The following is a 24,589-nucleotide window of genomic DNA, read 5'->3' as shown; positions in this document are numbered from 1 at the left end:
TGTCTCATATATTTTTTTTTTCACGGACGGGATGCTTTAACCCATCCCATATTTTTTTTTCATGGATGGGGACGCCTTGACCCATCCCAGATTTTTTTTTTCCTCCACTGAGTTTGATTAACTTGACTGTTAATGAAAATTAAGCAAATTAACACCGCTGGACGGGATTACACAAGCCGGCCTTCTTATTTTTCGACAAAACCCAAAACTTATACTTTTTTCGATATTTTATTATTTTATTTTTTATTAATAAAAAAATGAGTACCTACGCCGCTACGCTTCGCGCTTTTGAAATTGTCTTTTGCACTTTTCTTAACACTTTTTGTGCTGATTTATTTTAGTAGGTTCGGTAATTATTAAATATCTAGCGACATTATAATAAAAGAAAGTACAACTCTGTCTGGTTTAATCTGGTGCATAGGATTTGTATATCAGAAAAAAAACTAGTGCTCCTGTAGCGCTAGTTGTTAATATACTGTTTCTACCAACTTGTATAACAAAATCCACAACCAGCTAGGGGTGTCAATGCATACGAAACAAGTCGGGTGGAGACATTTTTATATCCGTACATGTTATGATAATGAAAAACAATTTTCATTTTTATCATTCTTTTTTAATACGGTATGGGTCAGGTAAACATATAAAAATGTGCTATTGATATTTCAATTTGTGTTTTTGATAAAACATTTTTCGAAACAAGAAAAAAGGAAAAAATAATAATGAATACAACTAATTTGTATTATGAAAATTTTATAAAATACAAAATTTTATTGTATCATGTACCATGTATCATCTTCAGAGGATACGAATTAGGGCTCAAAAAAGCCCGAGGCTCGTGGCATGCTTGGTATCAGCTCGTGACTCGATCGGTAACAATTTGTTTGTTAGTGAATCGAGTTAAAACAAGTTCGCTCTCCACATACTTGAGAATGAATTAACGAGTTTGAGTTAAACCTAGCTCAACACGAGCATGAATTAACAAGTCCACTCACCACATACTTGAGTTTGAATATACGTAGTTTAATCAGATTCATTCACTTCAGACTGGGATACTGTGGTCTACAAGTGTTATAGCCGGTGTTATGAATTGTACTTTAGACTGTACTTATGTTGATTGGTAATTTTCTATGAACTATGTTTGAATTAATTATTAGCAACTAAGTTAATTGTATGAATTTATTTGATTTGGTGTGCATTAATTTATTCTGTGAACTATGTTTGTATGAATTTGAAAATTTAGTATTTTGATATATACGGCGATTTTTATTAATATCCCTAAAACAAATCAAAATTTTAAAAATGCCCCTGCTCCCAATTTTTTTTTAAAAATGCCCTGACCGCCTGGGCCCAGGGCGGCCCAAAATACCCTGTGAGGCGCCACCCCCTGGGGCGCCCCATAAGGCAAGTGAGGCGCCAGCCCTAAGGGCGCCCCATGGTTTTTATTTTTTTTATTTTTTTATATAGATTAATTTTGATTTGAAGAATTTTGTGAAGAAAAACGGATTAAAATTCATAATAAATCCAGGAATTTAAAATTCAAATACATTACTAAATAATACAGTACCGTCGAGTCCATAGAATAAGGTAACATAAAATTCATACAGCAACAACCAGTTCAAATATCAATTATACAAACCGTTACAGTTAAAACATAAAATACTACAACAACATACAATTGGGGTCTAAGCCTTACGAGACGAGGAGCTTGCTCCCTTTTTTTCCTCAGCCCGACGGACGCACGCAGGACACTCCCACGTAGTGAGACGAGCGTCGTTCAGCAGATCTGCATGCGGGTCCATGCAATTGGGATGAACAGCTTTGCCACATTTATAACAGAAGAACATATCCACCATATCTCCGTTCAGCTCACATAAGCAGCACTGTCCCCATCCAGGTGGAGGGACCCTGTCCACCCAGCCTTCCATCAGCATTTTTCTAATTGATGGATCAAGAGTGCTCAGAAATGCTTCTTTATTTTTGGGTGAAAACAATCTTTCCAAATTCCTCATCGCGTAAGCTTCAGCCGTCCAAAAATTATTAATGAGTGCTCTTTTTGCTTCGCGTTCGGTTTCAGTTCTTCCTCTATTTTTTCCAACTTTGGGTGCCATTATAACTAGGGTTTCAAGTGACAGCAATTGATTAGGAAGGCTAATTATGTGCGTAATTAAATACTAACTGTACAGTAATCAACGGCTAATTAGAAAATAATTAGAAAATATGTAAAAAATAATTGAAATAAATATTTTAAAAATAATTAAAAGAAATATTTAAAAAATAATTACCAAAAATATTTAAAAAATAATTTAAAAAATATTTAAATTACCTGTAGCTGTAGTCGCCCAGAAAATCGCCCGAAATCGCCTTGAGCGCTTTCTCCCTTCTTTCTGCCTTTGAGGTGGAAGGTAGACTGATGTTGGAGTGAGAAGAGAGAGAGAAAAAACGAATAAATAGGCATCCCTAGTGGACCGCCCGTGGCCCAGGCGGTCAGGGCCCTAGCAAATAGTGAAGAAATTGTAATTACTTGAATATAATTTCTTAGTTTGAATGTAATTACTTGAAGTATACTGTTAAGCTTTTAATTATATTGTTGAACTTTAATTGTATTGTTGAACTGTGTTATAATAATGAAATGTAAAGTGCAAACAACATAATACCAACATGAACATAAAATAAAAACACGTAATGTCAACATAATACAGCAGTCCCAGAGTCAAAATACTACAGTCAGAAATATATCACAATAAACAAAAACTCTACAATCATCATCTTCGTCTCCTTCCGGATAGAGACAACCTAGGAGCCGCTACGCCCTTGCCATGCCTGTGCGGCTGCACGCGCCTCTGCGGACTCACATCTCGTAATGCATCCTCTCCCAAATCCTCCTCATCGTCCCCCATATCCTCATCCTCGTCCCCCGTATACATGTGCTGCGTACCTGTCCTGGCTGCCCATGGATCAAATCCAGCAGCTGACTCTGCATTGGCGGGCTGTGTACGCAGCTCCCATGGATCTTGCTCCCAGCTTGCAGAATACGTGGAAGGAGGCGGTGCGCCAAATAATGCAGAGACAAAGCCATCTGCAGTCTGAGATGAACTCCCACCAGCCTCAAAGTCATGCTCCATCTCCACTCCATATCGTGGTCTGTGGGAGCCATACGCCTCTGCATCTGTATCTGCCGGGTCCAGCTCATTTATGCTAAATATGGGATCGGCATTCCAACGAGGTGCTCCATCCTAGATTAAAATAATGTTAGTTTTGCTACATACAAAGAACTCTGCAACAAATAATGGTATAATTGGCGACTGACCGTACTGCAGGCTCCACTCGGATCCACAGGATCTGCACCCTCTGCAGGCTCAGCTCGTACTCCCCACCGTCTAACTCTAGGCATACTACATTTGCCAAAAAATATTAATCAAAACATACAATTTATATAAATTTTTTTTAATAAGAAGCATATACAATTCTGGGTTTACTTTTTGGGTGTATATGCAATTTGTTTACATAATTAATTCTGCGTTTACTTTTTTTACATAATTAATAAGAAGCATATACAATTTATGCAATTTGTTTAAACAAAAAAAATGCATATACATGCAATTTACATACAATTCTGGGTTTACTTTTTTTAGATTTATTGAAAATCATATACATGCAAACATACAATTTATATAATTTTTTTTTAATAAGAATTGCATGTATATAATCCAAAAATAATTGTATGTAAATAAATTGCATTTATATGATGTTCATGCATATACAATTAATTTTGTTGCATGCATATGCATTTGCATGTATATACAATTAATTTACACTTTGCATGTAAGTAAATTGCATGCATACGCATTTTTTTTTTACAAAAATTAATTTTGTTGAAAATAAATAAACTTTACAAAAAAAAATGCATATACAATTCTGGGTTTATTTTTTGGGTGTATATGCAATTTGTTTACAAAATTAATTTTGCATGTACATGCATTTTTTTTTGGTAAACAAATGCATGCAATTTACTTACAATAAAAAAAATGAGATATAGATGCAATTTACTTACAATAAAAAAATATATATATCATTTTTAAACAAATATTGATATACTTCAAAATAATTAGTTTTACTTCAAATCTTTTATATTCATATATACATGTTTTTTATAAACTATCACAAAAATAATTTTCAAAAAATAAATATGCATATTTTTAAATCATAAACCCAAAAAATAAGTTCTTAAGCCGTTCAACCATTTGAACCATAAATTCCAACCCTAAATTGAAGTGTAAACCCTAAATTTGTAAGTAATTCACAATTGACAACCATAAACCCTAAATTTAACTATAAACCCTAAATTTAAAAAAAAAATCACAATTCACAACTACAAACCCTAAATTCAACCATATGTCATTCAAGCAATTTTACCATAAATCATAATCCTAAATTCGAGCAATTGCACCAATTCAAGCAATTCAAGCATCCAATTCAAGCAATCAAGCAATTCAACCATCTAATTCAAGCAATCAAGCAATTCAACCATCTAATTCAAGCAATCAAGCAATTCAATCATCTAATTCAAGCATCCAATCAAACCAATTTGACCAATTCAATCAATTCAACTAATTACTAACATTTCACCCTAAACATCGAATCAAACAAAACCGAATCACATTACATCATTTAATCACATTTAACCGAAACCTAAACCCTAAACCCTAAACCCTAAACCCTAATCGAATCGAAAAAAAGAAAACTCACTTGTTCGATCGAGAGAGAAGCGAATCGAGGCGCGAGGCAGTGACGAGCGTGGTGCGAGGCAGAGAGGGGTCGGCTCGGAACGGCTTCTTTCTTCTCTTTTTTTCTCTTTTTTCCCTCTTTTTTTCGGCAGAAGCAATGGGGGAGAGAGAGGAGGGGCGGCTCACGGGTGGGGTTATTAGCTGGGCAGTGGGGCGCCAGATGGGGGGGCGCCTTACTGGTGTTGTGGGCCGCCATTTGGGCCGGCGCTTCATGGGCTTTTTTGGGCCGCCCGAAGCCCAGGCGGTCAGGGCATTTTTAAAAAAAAAATTGGGAGCAGGGGCATTTTTAAAATTTTGATTTGTTTTAGGGATATTAATAAAAATAGCCGTGATATATATAAGTTTAGTTGCAAACTTAATTTGTGAAAATTAATTTATTTAATTGTACTTGAATTAAGAGTATCGCTCAATAATTAGTCATATAATTGTCATTTTGTTTTAGCAATAATTAGTAAGATGTGCTATGAAAATTTAAGATATAGTAGCAAAGGAGTATACAAATTTATGAATTTGTCAAGCTAATAACGAGTTAACTCGGCTCGCTCGGACAAGTCATGAATAAGTCTTAAGCAACAGTTTCAGCTTCGAACCTAAAATTCATACTTGCTCAATCAACTTAATATATATACAAACAAATTGATTACTATTGAGACTTAACTCGCTTTTTAGCTCGTTGCCACAACCAATACGAGACACACACAGACACACACCTTTTTTGAAAAAAAAAATTGAGAGAGAGAGAGAGAGAGAGCGCATTTGCGGAGTCAACAATTAACTTAACAAGAAATCCCTATATACACGCAACCTACTATTAATATAATACGATCTCTAAACAATAAATTCCTTTATGAAAATAATTAGCTTTCGTGCGTTCACGTTTTTGGGTGTTTGCTTCAGGAAACAGACAAAGACAATGTGCGTATAATTAAGTACAGTTGAAAATTATTTCGACGTAAAATGCTTTATTTTTTTTAGAATAATATATGGTGGAACTTAAAAATTGTCTAGTTAGCGTTCATGGCTAAATAAATTATTTTTTTATTAAAAAAGTTGAAATAAATATTAATTTTCTGTGTTACTAAATACCACAATTATGCATTTTTTTTCATTATCAAACTGTTCATATATATTAAACTGTCTTCGCTTTTTGAAAGTCGTTTGGTTGAATATAACAAAGAGTACTAAAATAATGAGGTCGGTACTATAAATTTATATCTTTGGTTTAAAACTTCAAACTGCTGATTCGAACTATTTAATATCTTTATTTATATGAAAATATACTTAGAGATCAAATTTCATATTTTTAGAATTACTTTTTAAATAAATAGAAAATCACCTGATCTAAATTAAGATTCTGAGCCATTAGAATATAGTGATTTTCAAAATTCTAACGGATCCAAACCGTTCAACATGATCCCCGTATGAATATGTACTTGCAGACCGAATTTTATATTTTTTTAAGATATGTAAAAAATCACTTGATCATAAAATTATGGACCATCCAAAAAAAGTGATTTTCTACCTATTTAAAAAATAATAAAAATATTTTAAAAAATATAAAATTCGGTCTACAAGTAGATATTCATATGAAAATTAATTTTAATGGTTCGGATCGACTATTAGAATTTTGAAAACAAAAATATCAATTCGTATTATAGACCAAATCGTGATAAACATTGTACCGTAGACTCATCATATAAAGTGAGTCTATGATACTATGCATATCATGGGTTGGTCCATAATACAGATCAATATTTTCGTTTTCAAAATCCTAACTATCGATCTGAACCGTTTAACATGATCCCATATAAATATGTACTTACAGACCGAATTTTATATTTTTCTAAATATTTTTTAATATTTTTTTAAGATAGGTAAAAATCACTTTATAATTAGAATGGCGATGTACAATTAATATTGATATATGGTCGGCGATAAATGCGAATAATCACGGATCAAGTTAGGTATTTATTTCTAAAACAAGCGAGACATGAGTATGACTATAATTTTCGATAGTTTATTTTGTACGCTTACGCAATCCTCATTTCTCTAAATTTAAAGCTATCCCTTGTTCCTGTGTCTCAACGCCAAAAAGAGATGTCAATTTGTAGCTTTGCTGGAATTATTTTATGATATCAACCAATATTTTTTTAAGGAGGGTTTAAACGTTTCTTTGTTTTCATGTTTCAATTATATCCAACATCTTTATCATTATTTTTATAAATTAATTAAGCAATCTGAACAGTTCAATATGATCTCCATATATGTATTTGGAGATTATAATTTTATAAAATATATATATTTTTTTACATAGGTACAAAATCACTGTTTTTGAATGATCAACCAAATATTATTTTTAAAAAAAATATGTACTATTTTTTAGATAGATACAAAATCACTGTTTTTGAATAGTCTAGATTCTTATGAAAAACAGTGATTTTGTATCTATCTGGAAATTTTCCTAAAAGAATATAAAATTTAGTCTCTAAGCACATTTTCCACGAAGATCATGTTGAGTATTTTGGATCGACTATTTGGACTTTAAAAATGAAGATAAGAATGTGGAGTTCATTTTTTTATTTGTAGTATCTAAAAAAAAATTAAAATTCTAGAAGTAACATGCAAATGGAAATATCTCCAAACTTTGCAGAAAGACATACTAGGTTTGTGTTTTTCATGGATAAAAGCTCGTTTTTATCATTTTCCACAAAATTATATTGATTCTTTCATCTGTTAAACTTGAAAAATAGAAGAAGAAAAAAAAAAAAAAAACGCAGACTGATGTGAAATACAAATCTAGTCTGTGCTTTACTAAGTTTAAAAAGAAATCCATGATATCAAGCAGAATACAAGTAGCAATGCACTTTTGGTTGATTGAGATGCAAAAAGGTGATAATTTTTCAGAATAAAAAAAAAAAATATATATATATATATATATATCTAGTCTAAGTGTCTATCTCGTGATTAAAAAAAAACACCTCTAATTATTTATTACGCCAACCTGTTCTTTATCCTACCTTTCACTTTCAATACGAATACATTATAAACTTTATAATCATACAATGGCAGCTTATTTATTTAAGTCAGTGGATTTAGAAGCACGACTTGTTGGGAAGGTTTTTTTTTTTTTTTGGGGAATCAAATCACCTGCTCTTCTGTGGGTAGAAAATTTCTGCTCCTGAAATCACTGATACGTAGATTTAGAGTAAATTTGAACATTTAAATATCAAATATAGTTTTGCCTCAAATATTATTTCAGACCCCGTGTTAGTAATTTTAGGGGCAATAATTTTCTTCGGTCAAATTATGTATGGATGGATATTAAATATTTTTTCTTGGCGAAAAAACCTAAAAGTACAGGTAGAACTCGGATTCATAATTTAAATAATATAAAAATAATATAAAATGTATGATGGATTCATAACATAAGAACAATTAGAGAAGCATCATGCAAACGTTATCCAATCATAAAATGTGAAGAGAAATTAAAATTAGACGAATGAAAATGTTGATTATTAGTCTTGGCAGCTTTTGTCAAGCTTCTTAAAAAAAATGTCGATTATTTGCCATTATTATTTTTTAATTAAATGTCATAGTTCTGTACACGTGGCAGAACAAATATCAGATCGCACACGGCCATTTCATCGCATGTTGTCAAATAAAGGACATATATTTCATTTGCTAAATAATTGTCATTTTAAATTCTAAATTCTGCTATCTTCAATTTTTACTCACGACTTTGCAACTTCTGTGAAAGTTTTTTAAAAACACTCTGCTCTTTGTTTCGTTCTTCTGCATCTGTCTCCTGTTTTTTTTATCGGGTTCAGATTCAATGTGATACTCAAGAACGGAATCAGACTTTCAAGTTATGAAGATCAAATGTAAATAAAATTATTCATGTAAAATTTTCATACTATGAATGAGAAGTTAATTTTATATAATTGATAGTATTTTATTCTTAACTATATAAAAAAATGTGTACATGTATAATTTTTTTTAAATAAATAGGATGAGTTAATAGATTTTCTTTCTTTGAATCTATCTTTTCCCTCGTAAGAACTCTACTGAATGAAATTTGCATCATTCTTTTGTTTGAGTGAAAGTTGAAAATCAAACCATCAAACCATTTAATATTCACAAATAATTTTATTTTTTGAGTTTCAAACATGTGAATTTTTACACAAAAAATATTACCTTTCTCATTAAATAAAAAACTAATTATTTATCGTGTATTTTAATCAGACATAAATCTCAAAACAAACACTCTTAATTCAACTAATCACCGCTATAGTATTATGTATAGCATATGTTAGCTCGCAGTATGGATTCAAATTTTCAGTTTGATAAATTATAATAGTTGATCCGAACCGTTTAACATGGTCTTCATATGAATATGTACTTGTAAACTAAATTATATATTTTTTTAACATTTTTTCCCTATTTTTTTAGATGGATAAAAAATCACTTGATCTGAAAATTTTGCACATTCAAAAATAATTAAAAATCCTAAATGTGTCTGGAATTTACATACATTTCATTAAAACCAAAAGAATTTACATCACATGACTATAATATAATATATTATCCAAAATTTTTCCGTCCCTGGTTCAACTTCTACACGCTTAGCTCACTGCAAGAAAAATTTAAAAATTAAAAAGTTAAAATAAAAATAATGAAATTATGCATAAATTAAATTAGGTTTATTGTGCAAGCGTCCAAGATTCTGTGCATGGAGTGGATAAATTTGAAATGGGTCCCTCTTATGCGGGGCACATAAAACCTCATCCTATCTTGAAATTGGCACTAAGCGATGATTATTTGATTAAAATAAAATAAAGTCCGTTCCAATATCAATTTAAACCTTACAAAAATATTAATTGGTCTACTGTCCCTAGGGTCTTATTTCCAAAAATATAGGCCACGAGGCAATTTTTATTTTATTTCGGGTCATTTTTTTAAATAAGGTTTCATTAAGTTATGAATACATTTTTTTTTTTTGAAAGAAGTGGCTTAGCCACCGTGACCTCTTGAGTCCTTAAATATGGCGCATCTACTGCATGATATCATTGGTCGTATCATCTATTAATAAATGCATCGGTTTTTGTTTATTGGAGAAAAGCCTCCCGTTTTTTTCTCTCCAAATTGTCCAACATCCCGCAGCTCAGACAATTCTTCGCAACGCCCGCGCTCGCGGCATTAAGTTGGTCATATCTCTGAGCCGTAGGTCTCTTGCATTCGCTAGTCCCACCTGATGTTGAAGTGAGCGCACAGCCCTCTCCAGAATATTCTCGCATAGTTACACTCCCACATGATGTGATTTGTCGTTTTCATGCTGTCATTTTGACACATATGGCAACCGATCGTCATATTTCTAATTCTTAACTTTTTATTTTTATTCTAATTATAATAATATGTATTTTTTGTACTAAATAATGAAGTCTATTCCTAGATAGTCGAATTTCATATTTCAATGATTTTTTTTCCTATTTATGAAGATGAACATCAAGATATTGTGAAAATTTATAAGGGGAGGGATCCAATTACATTCTTTTTTGGTGACACTGGATTACACCCTATATTTTCAAAGTCCAAACAGTCGATCCAAACCGTTCAACATGATGGATATGTTAAAATGTGCTTGTAGATCAAATTTTATATTTTTTGAATTTTTTTTACTATTTATTAAGATGGTTACAGAAATTCAATGGTCTGAATATAGCGATTTTGTTAAATACTTAATAAATAGTAAAAAAATTCCAAAAAATATAAAATTTGATCTGCAAGTACATTTTAACATATCCATTATGTTGAACGGTTTGGATCGACTATTTGAAATTTGAAAACTTTGAAAACGGAGAGTGTAATTCGGTATCACCAAAAAAGGGTGTAATTGGATCCCTCCTCATTTTATAAATAGTATATATATCCTAGTGTAAAATATTTTAAAGTTTAAGATGAATTAAATACATGGTGGAGAGTTGAGGCGAGAGAGATGGATTTTAGAATTTAAAATATGTTTAATGATATACTTTAAAATAGATCTATATATGAACTTGCAAAGCGAGTTAAAATATTGTTGGTTTATCCATCAAACTGTCAAATTATTTCAAATTTTTTATTTTTCAATTTTTTTAAGGAAAGTTAAAGGTCAAGTTTCAAATCAGAAATATAAATTTGTGCACAATCATTTAATTATTTTAAAAAAATAAAAATGATGATCTAGTTCCTACTTTTATTCTAATATGTGATCTCTTGCATAAAAAAAAAAAAACATTTTCCTCTTTCTACTAAACTAAAATCCAATTCTTAATATTTTTTTTCTTTTTAATATTTATAATGTCACCTTTTCATAATTTATGCACTCAACTCTATTATTGGTGCTTTTGATTTTTTTTTTTATAAAATAAAGTTATGTGCATATTATGATAGTACAATCTTTTTAGAGCAAGTTTGCAAAGTGATATTATTATTTTTCTATAGACCCTTTGCACCTCTCACTCTCAATATTATTTCATGATGTTATTATGATTATAAAGTAGTTTAGGGAGTAAAAGGTAATGACAAAGAATTATAAATTTGGAGGTTTATTTAAAAAATGCTCCTTTTAATTGATAAACTAATTATATATTCTCTCATAATTCACGAGAGAGAAGAAGAGAGAGAGAGATTGGTGGGGCCAAGGAAAAAGATTGATCATGTGACCGTGTAAGGTGAATAATGTGTCAAATGTGGGACCCAAACTGAAAGGAAGCTGTTATTTCTTTTCATTAACCTTATTTCATTTCATAACCCAAGTTTATGCTGATTCAAGGAAACTTTTTTTTATAAACCATAATTAGAAAAAAGATTTTTATGAAACCAACATGATTTTTTTTCTTTTGTTTACACAATTATAAGAATTAAAATGCTATTTTGGCTCTTTTATTTTGGGACCGAAATGTCATTTCGGTCCCAGCTGTTTTCACAGATTTCGAGAAAAAATACGTTGAAAAATTATAAAAATATCTGGAACCGAATTGCCATTTTGGTCCAAAAAAAAAATCGGGATCGAAATGGCATTTCAGTTCTTATGTTTTTAAAAAAGAAGAAGCAATCATGTCATAAAAATCTTTTTTATTATGGTTTATAAAAAAAAATTCTGATTCAAGGCCATATATCGAATATGATGTGATGTACATAATTAGCCCATGTCACATCATATTAGTTTGGGTCCCACATTATGTACAATGTTTAGTTGTTTGTTTTGTTATATTTTGGAGGTTGTTTTGATGTTAAGTAGTTCTGTGATAGATATCAGTAGGAAATGTGATTAGGGGTGGACCCACATATATTTAAAGGGGGCAACTGCCCCTTGAATTTTGAGATTTAGTGGAGATTATGATGTTCTGATTTAAGGGGTGGACCCATGTACATTATATCATGTATATTGGCTGTGCGGTCGAGGTAAATATGAAAATCCTCAAATTTAGATTGTTTTGGTTTATCCCTTTTTTTATGCTACAAATAAAAATTTCAGGATGGTGAGGTATCAGAATTTTTATTTTTTTTCTGCAATAATGTGCAGGCAACATATTTTATCTATTAATACTAAACCGATTTGACTCAGGAAAATACATGATATAATGCCAAACCATTTTTAAATGCACAATATTTAAAACATTGTTGCTCCAACTGAAAACTAGCTTCCGCATGGGAAACCGCTTTTGTGAGAGGCAAAACAAAGGGGCGCTTGTACTTTTTTTTAATTAAGCTACTTCTCGGCATAATTATTCAACTGCAGCCTTAAATTATTGCATAATATCATGTGAAGAATTTTATTGGATAATCAAAAAAGACATATTCTGACAACTTGCATTAAAAAAAAAAAGTAGGTCCTTTTTTTAATCTTCTTATCTTTTCCCCAAAGAAGAGAAATAAATGCACCGTCAATGTTTGCTTTGCTATATGATTTTTTAAAAAAAAAAAAAAATAGATCAGCATATCATTTTATTCTCTAAACGGCTGTACTTTTATATTGGTGATGTAGAAATTAGAAGTATTTTTGAAAAAAAAGGACATTGCACTTTTTTTTATGTAATTTTTTCCCCTATTTCGTCCAGAGAGATTTTTACTGGATGCATTGAAAATCATTCAAAATGTATTGTACAAAACTTTAGATTATCTATGTTTCACTAAATGAATAATATTTAGTAAGAGAAATAATAAAAATAAAATTGAACGTTAGCAGTGAACATGCTAAGATATTCATTATAAAGTGAAAAAATAAAATAAAAGGGAAAGCACCAATTTTTTTTTTTTTAATTCAGTCCCTACGGTTGTGTGGGGAAACCAGTGTTGTAAATAACGGTATGCATGTCGTCGGATGGATAGGGTACCACCAAGCGATTAATCGAGAATAATCGGCCGATTAATTAGAAAAAATTATGACGGTTTGATCACCGCCAATGATTAATCGGCCAATTAATCGATCTAAATGGACGTTTTTTACAACACTGGGAAAACAAAAGGTTAAGGTATATGGGTTTCAATGAATAATCACATGGATTATAAAAACCAGGTACAAATTAATCACATGGATGAGATATAATTGAATATTTTTTACTATCATAGTCAGCAACCTGAAAGTTTAAAGAAAATGATAAACGAAGTAAAAGTAAAAAGATCATGCCAATGTTAGGATATTGTCTCAAGCAACGAACAAACTTATCTAGTTTAAATTTCGGATTAAGATAATGAAAGCATCAAAATATCCAACTCATACCCAACAATGATTGAACAGGTATTAAGATATTGATTTGAATTGATTTAGCCCACCAGTCGCTATAATGCATTGGAATATGAATATCAGAAGTCGCTCCTCTTCTTTCTCTCTCCTTCTCCAACACCCCATTTTTCCTAATCATATCATAGTATTTTATATTTTATATCGTAAGCAATTTGTCTATTTGGATATTCCTCTTCATCGTGTACAATGAATTGTTTTTACTTCAATCCAAACTGTCTCAACGATCTAGCAGCATCAGCAGCCTGATGCATGGCGGACTCAGAATTTTCGTTAGGGATGCAAAAAAATATCGAATCGGGTTTAAATAGTTAATTAGATTTAAATTTATTAACTAATTAGATACTCGATAAAAAATAATGCTTTAAATTACACTTTCTAATACTCTAATTTGTAATTTCTGATTCTCTAACCTATAATTCTAATTACTAATCATAATTCAAAAAAATTATTTTAATTTTAACTCTATTTAACCCGAATTACAAATTAAATATCCAGTGAGAGTATAAAATTTTTTAGATGAGACAAAGTCAATCAGAACGTCATGATCTCCACTAAAACTCAAAATTCAGAGAGAAAGGAAGCAGCTGCCCCCCTTGAAAGCATATGGATCCACCCCTGACCTGATGTCATGTTAAAAAACTAGCCTGCTCATAATTCATTAAAAAAAATGTTACTCGCCAGTTAGATTATTAATATTGGTGCATAAAAAAGATATCAAATTTTAAGAGTTCAGGTAGAGAATCAGTCTATGACAAAAGATTCTGTTTTTCGTGCAGAATGTCACATGTTCAAATTTTAGATGAAATTTCTTTATGAATATTAAATATTTGAGTGATATGACTTTCAAATTTTTACTAAAAGAAAAGGAAAACATGCTAATGAGAAATTTTGTGTTTGAAAAACTATAAAATAATGAATTTTTTTTTATAATACTGCATGTCTTGATGAATTCATATCAACTAAGGTATCTCATTATATATTAGCATGAATCTTAAAGGGGCTCCGTGCAATACAAGCTTGAGTCGGATTGATCCGGATTCTAATCAGACGATTTAGATTTAAACTTAACCATGAGGTAATGCAGAGGATCCAGAGTCATTTGCTAAAGGAGACAAAAATGAATAGAATGTATATTGAACAATGACTGTATTAGAGTTAGATTGATGTTCCGGTACTGGTACCAGCTCTGGATTTGGGCTGATTTATGTTAAAAACTGGTATCTGTGTCTAGACCCCACAAATACAATCATGTTGTAAGTCAAAAGATTTACATTTCAGAAATTCACATCGGCTGAAATTCTCTCCGGATTTCAGCTACCCTAAAATCCCTCTCCCCTCTCTCTCCCCTGTCCTCTTTCTCTTTCCTGAACATTTTGAAGAGAGAGAAAGAAGAGAGAGATAGAGAGAGGAAAGGAATTTCAAAGGTTTGCTGAAATCCTCTCATAATACATTTCAAGGATGCAGATGTCAACTGTTCACTGTATGCATGATGCATCAGAAAGAGATAAGATTATAACTATGTTTTGTGTCTATGCATGTGATTAATCCAAGATATGATTGGTGACGACTTCAATCATTTCCTATTCGGTTGTCATAAATAATCTTTCTTTAATCACCACCTCTTCTCGTATAAATAAAGTAAGCAAAAAATTAATAATGTAATAATTTTGTTGGATTGATTGAGTAGTTTGAATTTATGTTTTTTAAAGGGGGAACAAGTGAAGGCCCTCTAGGGGATGTCATTGTTATCCAATTAGTATGGAATATTACTGGGACTCCTGTTGTATCCTTCAAGACAAAATTATGTGAGCAATTCAAACATGAATTTGTTGGTGCTGCGTGCTAGGAATTTAAATTGAATTTTCAAATTACTCTGAATTGCAAAAATGCACTTGCGCACAAACTTCTATAGAATATATAGTAAAACATCCTCTTTATATGTCATACAAAATATAGTAGTTTCTACACAGCCTGTCTCAAGTTAGAAAAAATGAGGAGGGTTCGTGATAGACTTGATGAGCCAACGGTAAAAAAAAACTTTTTTTTAGAAATGAATCTCTTACGAATTGAGCAGGAGTAGTACTAGGATGAGTGATCTCCTGGAAAGTCTCTGTATTGCTGATTCCGATTGGATTTCATTTCTAACTTATCGCAACTTGTTTGGGAGTAAAGACTTCGAAGAAGAAGAAGAATGTTAAAATTGTTTAGTAGTACCCCACAAAGATGCACCAACTAATTTACAAAGGGGCTTTAATTATTTAATAATTGTTGGTTCTCATAAAAAAGTAACGAATTCTGCAACTTTTTTGGCGAAACAGATTTAATAAATTCCAAAGCCCCCTTTTCAACTCAAAAGAGACAAATCACGGGTACCTCTCATTTGAGAAGAATCAAATTGCAAGTTGGTAAACCAAACTTAAAACCTTGATATATGAAAATTGGGATTCTCAACTTATGGTTCTGGAGTTTTACCTGAGAACAGTTGGGTTATAAGATAATGGCAGCAAATTATGATATTCCCTCTATTATTAAACAGAAGAGACAGATTCCACTTCAAGGCCTTCTAGTTTAGTCCACCAATTATAGAGAATCATAGCATGCATCATGGTTGACTGGTTGTATAAGGTATAATGCTCTAAAGCTGGATTCTAAATCCACCTAGTGCAAGTGCAGTATAGAAACTCTTCAACTAAAGAAAAAAGATCAAGAGAAACTTTATCTTTCTACAGTTGTATAACTATAAACCTCCAAAGTGAAAAAAAAAGTACAGAGAGAGAATAAATGAGCTGAACTAACACTTTTTCTAACCATCTTTAAGACCCAGTTCGGCTGCCACTGTCTGTGAGAAAAAAAAATCACTTAGGGACTGTTCGGCGTGCATATAGGGAATAGGAATAGGAATGGGTTGCAAAAGTTTTGAACTAATTTTTACTGTTCACGTGGGTAAAAAAAATTCAGTCCGAGTAAATTTTTTCTTCCCACGTGAACAGTAACATTCACTCTTCTGCCGAACAGGACCTTAGAGTGAATTTTTTTTTTCCCTACACAAACAGTGTTTCGGCCATTCAAATTGGACCCAAACCACGCAAACAGTGTTTCGGCCTGACAGCCGAATAGGCCCTAAACAAGGGCTAAGGAAACTTAATTTTAGTGTACCTTTTAACAACCAAATAAATCAACTGGATAATTGAATAGAGAAAAGTATTTAGTTTTTCTTTTGACTTAAAAGAGGACAGCAAAGAGAGACATTATGCACCTTTCTCCTGGATATTTTTATAAAAGAGATGTCCAGCCACAAATAATCTACAGTTGGTCACATCACAGCTTACAAGCCAACCTCTCATACAAAGCCCCATCACCAAATCAGAACTCTATCCCTCTCCATCTACAAATTTTGGCATCCACCAACCAAAAGCATTCTTTCCATTTTCTTAATTAGTTGACAGCATCACTTCTCAAATCCAACCATTTATGATTTGTTTTTTCTGTGGTCGAGACTCATGCAGCTTGAGCATATCTTCCAACACTGTTCAATGTTTGAGGTTTCAATTGCTTCATATTTTATTCTGTGACAAGTAATAGCAATCCAGACCAGGACCAAAGTAACATAGAACACATAAATAGCCACTGAGTTGATGAAACATAAGACCGAATGCATGCATTCACTTTCCAGAATCCAAATGATCTGTGAACTACATATGTTGAAATGGAGGATATTTTTTTGGCAGTTGGTGTGTGAGGCTGTTAGTTAATGTCGCATGCTATAAAATGTCACCAAATCACCACATGTTGGAAGAAATATATATTGTGGAAATCACAATTTTACGCGACAGCTACTCGAACAAACAATCCTATTACAAATTCGCTCATGATTTTTTAATCTAGCATCTCAAGGTTCTTGTACCTGCATAATAAAACCATTCATGGTATTACTATTAGTTGATTTATTTTTCCTCTACTAGAAAATCAGACAAAAAAAGGGCAAAATTGTGATATGAACTTGCCAGAAACCTTATTTTCATTTTTCGAAGCTTTTTTCTTTCTTTTTTTCTCCATGCATGGCTCTTTTTCTTTAAGCTCTTGTGCAAAATTCCTTAAAAGACCCATGAAGTGCTCATTTCTATGTGCTACGAGTAAAACCATAGAAAATTAAATCAACATAAAGTAGAGAAGCTCTTAAAAAGGGACAGATTTTAGAAAAGGATCTTTAAAATTATTGAGCTCTTAATTGAACAATTTTCTATCTTTGCATCTGAACCCAGAAAATATGTAAAAGCTCTAAGAATATTATCTGTCAGGTATGGAAATGAAAGGTTCAGGGCAGAAACATACTTCATAGTTTATTGAATATTGGTAACCAAAAGGCTTTTGTACTGTTAGTTTACTGGATAACTATTTTAGATGTGGTTGTTTCATATGATCATACATATGGGTTAGTGGCACTAAATGATTGTAGACTTTATTCATTACATAAGTGGAATAATTACAACAAATACCGCACTCAAAATGATTTTATGTAACCAAGTTATCAGTTTTAAGTGGTCGACTTCAGTTGTTCTTACATAAAGATCAGCCACATAAATATTTTGCATATAATTCAAAAGTCATTTAATATACCGTTAGCTATCGGTCACCAGATATTTCATCAATCACCTGTCAATGGTACTGGGTGTGGGGACCCTGGCACTAACAAATATTTTGTGGGTATTGGAATGCAAATGCCTATAACCTACCCAATGATAGCCCTATCGAGTACTTCTATAACCTACCCAATGACAACCTGTTTTGAATCGCTATCGAATTTGGTAACAGTTGACCTTCATATAAGTAGTAACTTCTCATGTCCATTTGGACTGGTCAAATCAGTATTTGTATTTTATCAAACGGGAGATGCCTCTTTGTCTCATACTAATTTAAGTACTGTACACATACACAGTCACAATGTATGAAAGAAATGGGTTATCGTTAGAGGCCACAGATGAAAGAACTTCAGAGTTAGACTGTGTCCTATTAGGTCTGAGCTGGGTCCATTTCAGGAAATGAACCAGTTGGTTTCGGGTTGTTCTGAGTTTAGCTCACAGTCAGGTTTGGGTCGCTTCTCATTCTGGGTTTGTTGGGTTTTGTGTTTATCCAAGTTTAGTTATCTACCTTTGTGATTACCAAAATTATTTTTAACATTTTTACCAGGTTTGGGCACTGTCTAGGGTTAGACCAGATTTTCCAGCATTGGTAAACATTGATTGTAACTTCAGTTAAAGGGCAACGACTTTTCTTCTACTAAGCAACTCCGACAAAAAGGATATCAAGGATTAGATTGTTCGGTTTTGAATTACCAGAGAGAATAACATCTTCCGTATTAACAGATTTACGGCCAGCATGCTGTGCAAACAGCTCTACATCTCTGCCCATTTGCTCTGCACACCTCCAAAAATAACATCGTTACGTAAGAAATTCTTTATATGAGCAGTACATCAGGTTTTACAGTATCGGAAGGCATATCAGTATATGTACAGTGTCAGCTGGTGAAAGCCTTTGTTGGGTTTTTCTTAAGAAAAATTTAATAAAAATAAAAAGACATCATTACGCCTTAATTCAAGTTGATAAATTTGTAAAAACAAAACAGAACTAAGTTTGAGCTAAATAGGAAGAGCACTGAAGGTAGATAACTGACATCAATTAAGAGGTGTTATTTTCAAAGTTTATCAGTCTTCAAAAACTTAAGAAACTACGAAAGAGATAATATCAACATTCCACCTTTTCCTATTTTACTCAAAAATTGCACAAAGCCTCAGACTGCTTATTTTTATAGCTTTCACGATCAATGGATGAGGGTACTAATTTTCAGTATTTTAGAAGTACAAGAGCTACTACCTATCATGCTTTAGAAGGGCATGCAAGATATTTCAAGTTTGACAGGGGTACATGTCAGTTTGATATTTTGCTTGGGCAGGCAAGAAACTGTTCCTAGATTTAAGGATAATGATTTACCCGAGATCACTCAACTAAAGGTCCACGTTTCAAGTTCTTCAATAATGTTTGGCTTGCCCCCACATGACTCCACTTTACAAGTCACAATAAACAGAGAATATTTTACATTTTTGTCCACTTTTAAGCCACTTCATTTATACTGAACTCAAAAGTATGCATAATTCAAATTTTGTTTTATCGAGTAACTAAATGCAACTCCACTTGTGTAGAAACTACATAGCCTGTCCAAGCTAGAAAAAAGGAGGAGAGTTCGTGATAGGCTTGGCGAGCCAATGGTAAAAAAACAGCCTCTTTATGGAAATGAAACCCTCACGAATTGGGCAGGAGTAGTACTAGGATAGGTGACCTCCTGGGAAGTCCCTATGTTGCTGATTCCGGTTGGGTTTCATTTCTAGCCTACCCCAACTTGTTTGAGAATAAAGGCTTTGAAGAAGAAGTAACTAAATGCAGTCAACTTTGATTGGAACTATTTTCTGATCACAATTTAGGAAAGCATTCTACAGTTAACTTCATTAGCTTGAAGAATTGAAAATTTCCCAAGTTGTTACTGGGACGCTTCATACATGAAGTTTTCATGACTACATGTGTGGTTATATACATGTAATGGAATTAAGTCAAATTAAAAGAACAAAACCTGCTTGTTTGAATGCAAGATCAGCTATGCACGCTACTACTGGCTCAGAAATCGTCATTCCCAATGTCTTAGCTGAACAAAAAAGATATAAAACAAATCATTTTCCTGTCCAATTATAATATCAAATTGGCCAATTCAATATTTTCACAGTTTTCTATAAGCACGGGTAAAGAAACGAACTTTGCACTCAGGCATCAAAATTCGCAAACATGGCACTATCCAATGATTTCAACCCATCATTTCAAAAGTAAAAAAAGAAAAGGGTTCAGGTAATAGATCGCAGAAGTAAGAGAAATCTTGTTTACTAAAATGAAAAGCGACCATGAGAAGAGGCAATGGAGATGACGGAGAGACGAAGGCGGTCTCGAAGAAGCGCCGCCGCCTCCAGGGCCTCCTCTTCTCGTTCCTTGTCTGATTCTCCCTCGCTTCCGCTGCCATCTCCTAGGGTTTCCATGGAGAGATCCGGTTTGTGTCTCCCTCTTGGCGCGTAAAACCAAAGAAATGCTTTTTTTGTTTTGTTTTTCTATTCTTCGTTTGGCGGTTCACGGATCAGGCTTTCTCGTAAATGGATCTCAAAGATCTCTTTTGGGCCAATTTTGTGGCCCATGGAGAAATTATTGGAGTAATTTCTAAGAAATCACTAAAATATTGCTCCACATTATAAAAATTAGCCACTGAATTTTTATTTTCTCTCTCTCTCAACAAGATAGTTATTACTTTACTACACTCATTTCACGTAAATAAATAAACAAACTTGAATATTTTTTACCAGCATGAAATTTTGTGTTGAGGAGGAATAACTTTTGTTGCTTTTACATGGAAGCACTTGGAGTTCAAATCGGCCGGAATACTCAGTCAGATTTTAGAACTCAAAAATCCTTTTTCTGTCTCTATCTCTTTCCTCTTTCTCTCTCTTTAAAGGTTTGAGGAGAGAGGAGAGAGATAGAGATAGGGAGAGAATTTTTTGGTCCTGAAATTTGACAGAAAATTTTAGCAGATCCCAATTCCGTTGACTAGCATGAACATATTTTGTAATGAGTGACAACTTCAACAATCCATTAATTTATGATAAAAGATGTTACACAACGACTTCATTTGAATAAATTTAAAATTTTGTATCTTTGATCAAGAGATAAATTAAAATTATAGTAAGTGATTTTTTTGATATGGTGAAGTAACTTCCACAGAAATTTAGTTGAAATAATTTACACCAAATAAAATGTTACTTTTCTCAATTGACTACCAAAGTACCAATGTTCCCCACTTCTTTTTAAATTTTCAAGCTTACTTGCAAGTTGCAAACTCCTAATTTGTGAAGCTTATAAGTAAAAAAAAAAGTTATAATCAGCTAAAACTTGTTGATCTTACCTTAACTCGGTACGTATAATTTGCGCGAGTTAAAACAAAATCGATTTAACTGAACTGATTAGCAAATTTGATAAATTTGTGAAGCTTATCATTAAGTTTAAGCAGTTAGTTTGTTTGTGAGTCATATCTTATTAGCAAATTGAAAATGACCAAAATATAAATAGCACAAAAATGACGCACTAAGCCGCTCACCGCTTTATCTAAGCGGCGAAAAATTCGGCGAAATTTCAGGTGAAAACATAGGAAAATAAGGGTCAAGATTTTGAAGGTTGTTTAAGCGGCTGACTCTCTCCTCACTGTTGCCTGGAGATGGCAGAGCGAGTAATAACATAGCGGTGCTCTTCAACGGCGGCGACAAGAGGCGTAACGACAAAGGAAACACTATGTTGCGCTCGTCTCATCGTGTTGAGTATCGGACTGAAGTAACAGATCAGTCGTGGGTGTCTTCTCTTCTTCGGAGATGAAATGGTGAGTGGTCTCCCGTTTATGTACAGTAGGTATACCTTCTATTTTTAGCTTGATGTTTGTGTGTTGTTTTGTATTGTTTTCTATCTCTTCCTTTGCCTTTCTACTTTTTTTTTCTGTTTCGAGGTCACTGTCATAGACTAGTTGATTTAGTTCTCAGTCTGGTTTGATTCAGTGTCTTCCCAGCTGATGGGTGGCTATCTTGGTCCGGTCAATTCAGTTCCTGATCTGGTTTGGATTCAGTACTTTCTCGGCTGTGCTATGCGTATAGAGGAATCCATCACTATGTTCTTATCACTCCAATTAAGCAAGGATGATCAATTTGTGTCCACAAGATGCACATATCTAGCTACTTTGTAACTTTTATTATCAATGTAATTGCCTACGGGCTTTCAACTAAAAAAATAAAAAAATGAAAATGACCAAAGATTTTTTGTTGCTATAGTTGATAAAACTTAATTAAATTGAGGTTATGTTCCTGTGTATAGCGCACATTGATTCATTTACGGATTAATATTTTTATTTTTAAAATTAAAATAGTCGATTTAAAACCATTCAACATAATTTTTATGTAAAATTATACTTGCAAATTAAAATTTTGTATTTTTTAAAAAAAAATTACTATTTTTTAAGATAGGTAGAAAATCATTTCGTTTGAAAAGATATTTACATCAAGTGATTTTCTACCTATCTAAATAAATAATAAACAAAGTTAAAATAAATGTAAAATTTAATTTTCAAATATATTTCCATAACTAAATATGGTTAAATGGTTTAGATAAATTATATTGACTTTGAAAATAAAAAGATTAATCTATAGTAGATATCAATATGCACTAAGTACCATAGCCTCACTTAATTGTTTTTTTCTCTAATTAAATGGTTTAGTGCAATTTGGAAAGTACCAAAGTTTGTTTAGAGCGGATTATTGCGCTAAACAAAGAATCTACCTACGCGACCAATGCTTGTTAAATGGCACAATCTTTTCAGAAAGTCCCCTGGCTTTATTACCTGTATTATTTTTTGTTTTCCATCTCTCCACTTTTGCTAGTGACCTCTGGTGGATTAATCAGAATCCTATCAACGAGAGCACAGTAATAACCTGTCAACATCCAACTATAGATATGGAAAAGGTCTATGCATACACACCTTGCAATGCCTTATTAGTTGCAACAAGAACATAAAGAAAAAGTACGCACAAAATCATAAAATATGGCCTCTAGCTCAAGTGACAAGTCACTAATACAGATGGTCCCAAAGGAATTATGGGTTAAAAATTCCAGGGATATAAATAAACACACATGGAATCTGTGAACATTTTCTTTAAAAATAAGTAAAAAAAAAAACTACTGTGATTATTAACTTGTAATTTGTTAATATATAACACGAGTGAGGCTATGGTAATAATATTATGGATCTGTCACACTCTCGATTCGAAGGTGCAACAGCCTACCGTATATATTTTTCATTCAATTTACGTAACGCAAGACAAATATTTTTTGTATGCATTGCCAATATCATTTTATTTTTACCACATCACAATTTATTTATAAGAATTATTAGACTATTTATAGTGGTTGATGCTAAAGAAATACTCTTTGCATTATGTCAGATAAAATAATCTCCAATCTTAACCTTAGATAGCCTTGTTGTCAATTATTATCCAAAAACGTTTCTCTGTCTTCGTCTAATAAACTTGTAAACCCACAAGGAGAAAATGAGTGAGAAATAATAAATTATTACTTGATTTCCACTAAGATTATTGGAATCGAAGGAAATCCATATTCAGAATAAAATCTCCGCACAAGAAACTAACATTTCGTTTTATAATAACGAATGTAAATGCTCAATAACAGTATCCAATTGAGCAACAAAAATTACATAAATAAATCAAAACTCTAAAGATTTTATCAAAATAAATTGTTTGGGTCTAAATCTTTTAAATCATAAAAGTATGGTAATATTTGGTTTCTTAACTTTACAATTTCTAGTCTAGTAACACTGACAAATACCATCTGACTTACCGTGCATATGTCATTTGGCAACCCACGTCTACCTTTTCATATAACATGTAACTATTGTGTTAGGGCTTATCTGTTCTAAATATCTTGACAATTTGTTAACAGAAACAATACAAAACCAACATCACAATACTGTCATTATCGAAAAAAAAATCAATGATAAGACAGTTAACACAGTTCATTAGTCTTACAGTTACAACTCACATTTATTCAGTATCCTCTACCTAACCGATATTGGGTCTAGTTGGGACCATTCACCATATGCGCATAAGGGTTCTGGAGTAAAGTCTAGTAGCTAGTTAGACTTTACAATATAGTAATCATTTTTCTTCATTATATGGAGCTTCAAGAATTACAGTATTCAATCATTGTGTGGTTTCAATCAATCATTTGCAATAACAATCAACCAATCAATAAACAATATCAACATGACAGTCAACAGACTTACATGTAGTTCAGTTTCAATTGTATTGGGCTATACATATAATGCAACAATTCAATCAATGTAGTCAATCAAATATTCAAAATATAAAGCGAGTTACGA

General features: G+C 32.3%; 1 protein-coding gene across 2 annotated transcripts; it reads right to left on the bottom strand.

Moving 5' to 3' along the window:
* Positions 1-17,197: 17,197 nt before the first annotated feature.
* On the bottom strand, positions 17,198-20,719 carry LOC144552221 (Histone superfamily protein). 2 transcript variants are annotated; one of them, XM_078300368.1, is made up of 5 exons: positions 20,513-20,713; positions 20,192-20,263; positions 18,903-18,983; positions 17,581-17,696; positions 17,198-17,473 (listed from the first exon to the last, which is right to left on the bottom strand). In XM_078300368.1, the coding sequence occupies exons 1-5, from the start codon at positions 20,643-20,645 to the stop codon at positions 17,459-17,461; spliced, it is 417 nt and encodes a 138-aa protein (XP_078156494.1). In that variant the 5' UTR covers positions 20,646-20,713; the 3' UTR covers positions 17,198-17,458. The 2 variants fall into 2 exon arrangements, with proteins under 2 accessions (XP_078156494.1, XP_078156495.1); XM_078300369.1 differs by lacking the exon at positions 18,903-18,983 and having other exon boundaries at positions 20,513-20,719.
* Positions 20,720-24,589: the final 3,870 nt, after the last annotated feature.

The sequence above is a fragment of the Carex rostrata genome, chromosome 3 (genome assembly GCF_964058835.1).
Source record: "Carex rostrata chromosome 3, lpCarRost1.2, whole genome shotgun sequence".
In the NCBI taxonomy this organism is placed as follows: Eukaryota; Viridiplantae; Streptophyta; class Magnoliopsida; order Poales; family Cyperaceae; genus Carex; species Carex rostrata.
The sequence above is the reverse complement of the archived record's forward strand: the minus strand, read 5'-3'. Positions and strand labels throughout refer to the sequence as shown.

What these genes read in the sequence shown, in the direction of transcription:
- LOC144552221 (XM_078300368.1), bottom strand. Translation starts at nt 20,645, where the DNA reads ATGGAAACCCTAGGAGATGGCAGCGGAAGCGAGGGAGAATCAGACAAG. An exon ending in CTCCATTGCCTCTTCTCATG is followed by an intron (nt 20,264 to 20,512) that starts GTCGCTTTTCAT and finishes TTTTTTGTTCAG; the next exon opens with CTAAGACATTGGGAATGACG. An exon ending in TCTTGCATTCAAACAAGCAG is followed by an intron (nt 18,984 to 20,191) that starts GTTTTGTTCTTT and finishes GGAGGTGTGCAG; the next exon opens with AGCAAATGGGCAGAGATGTA.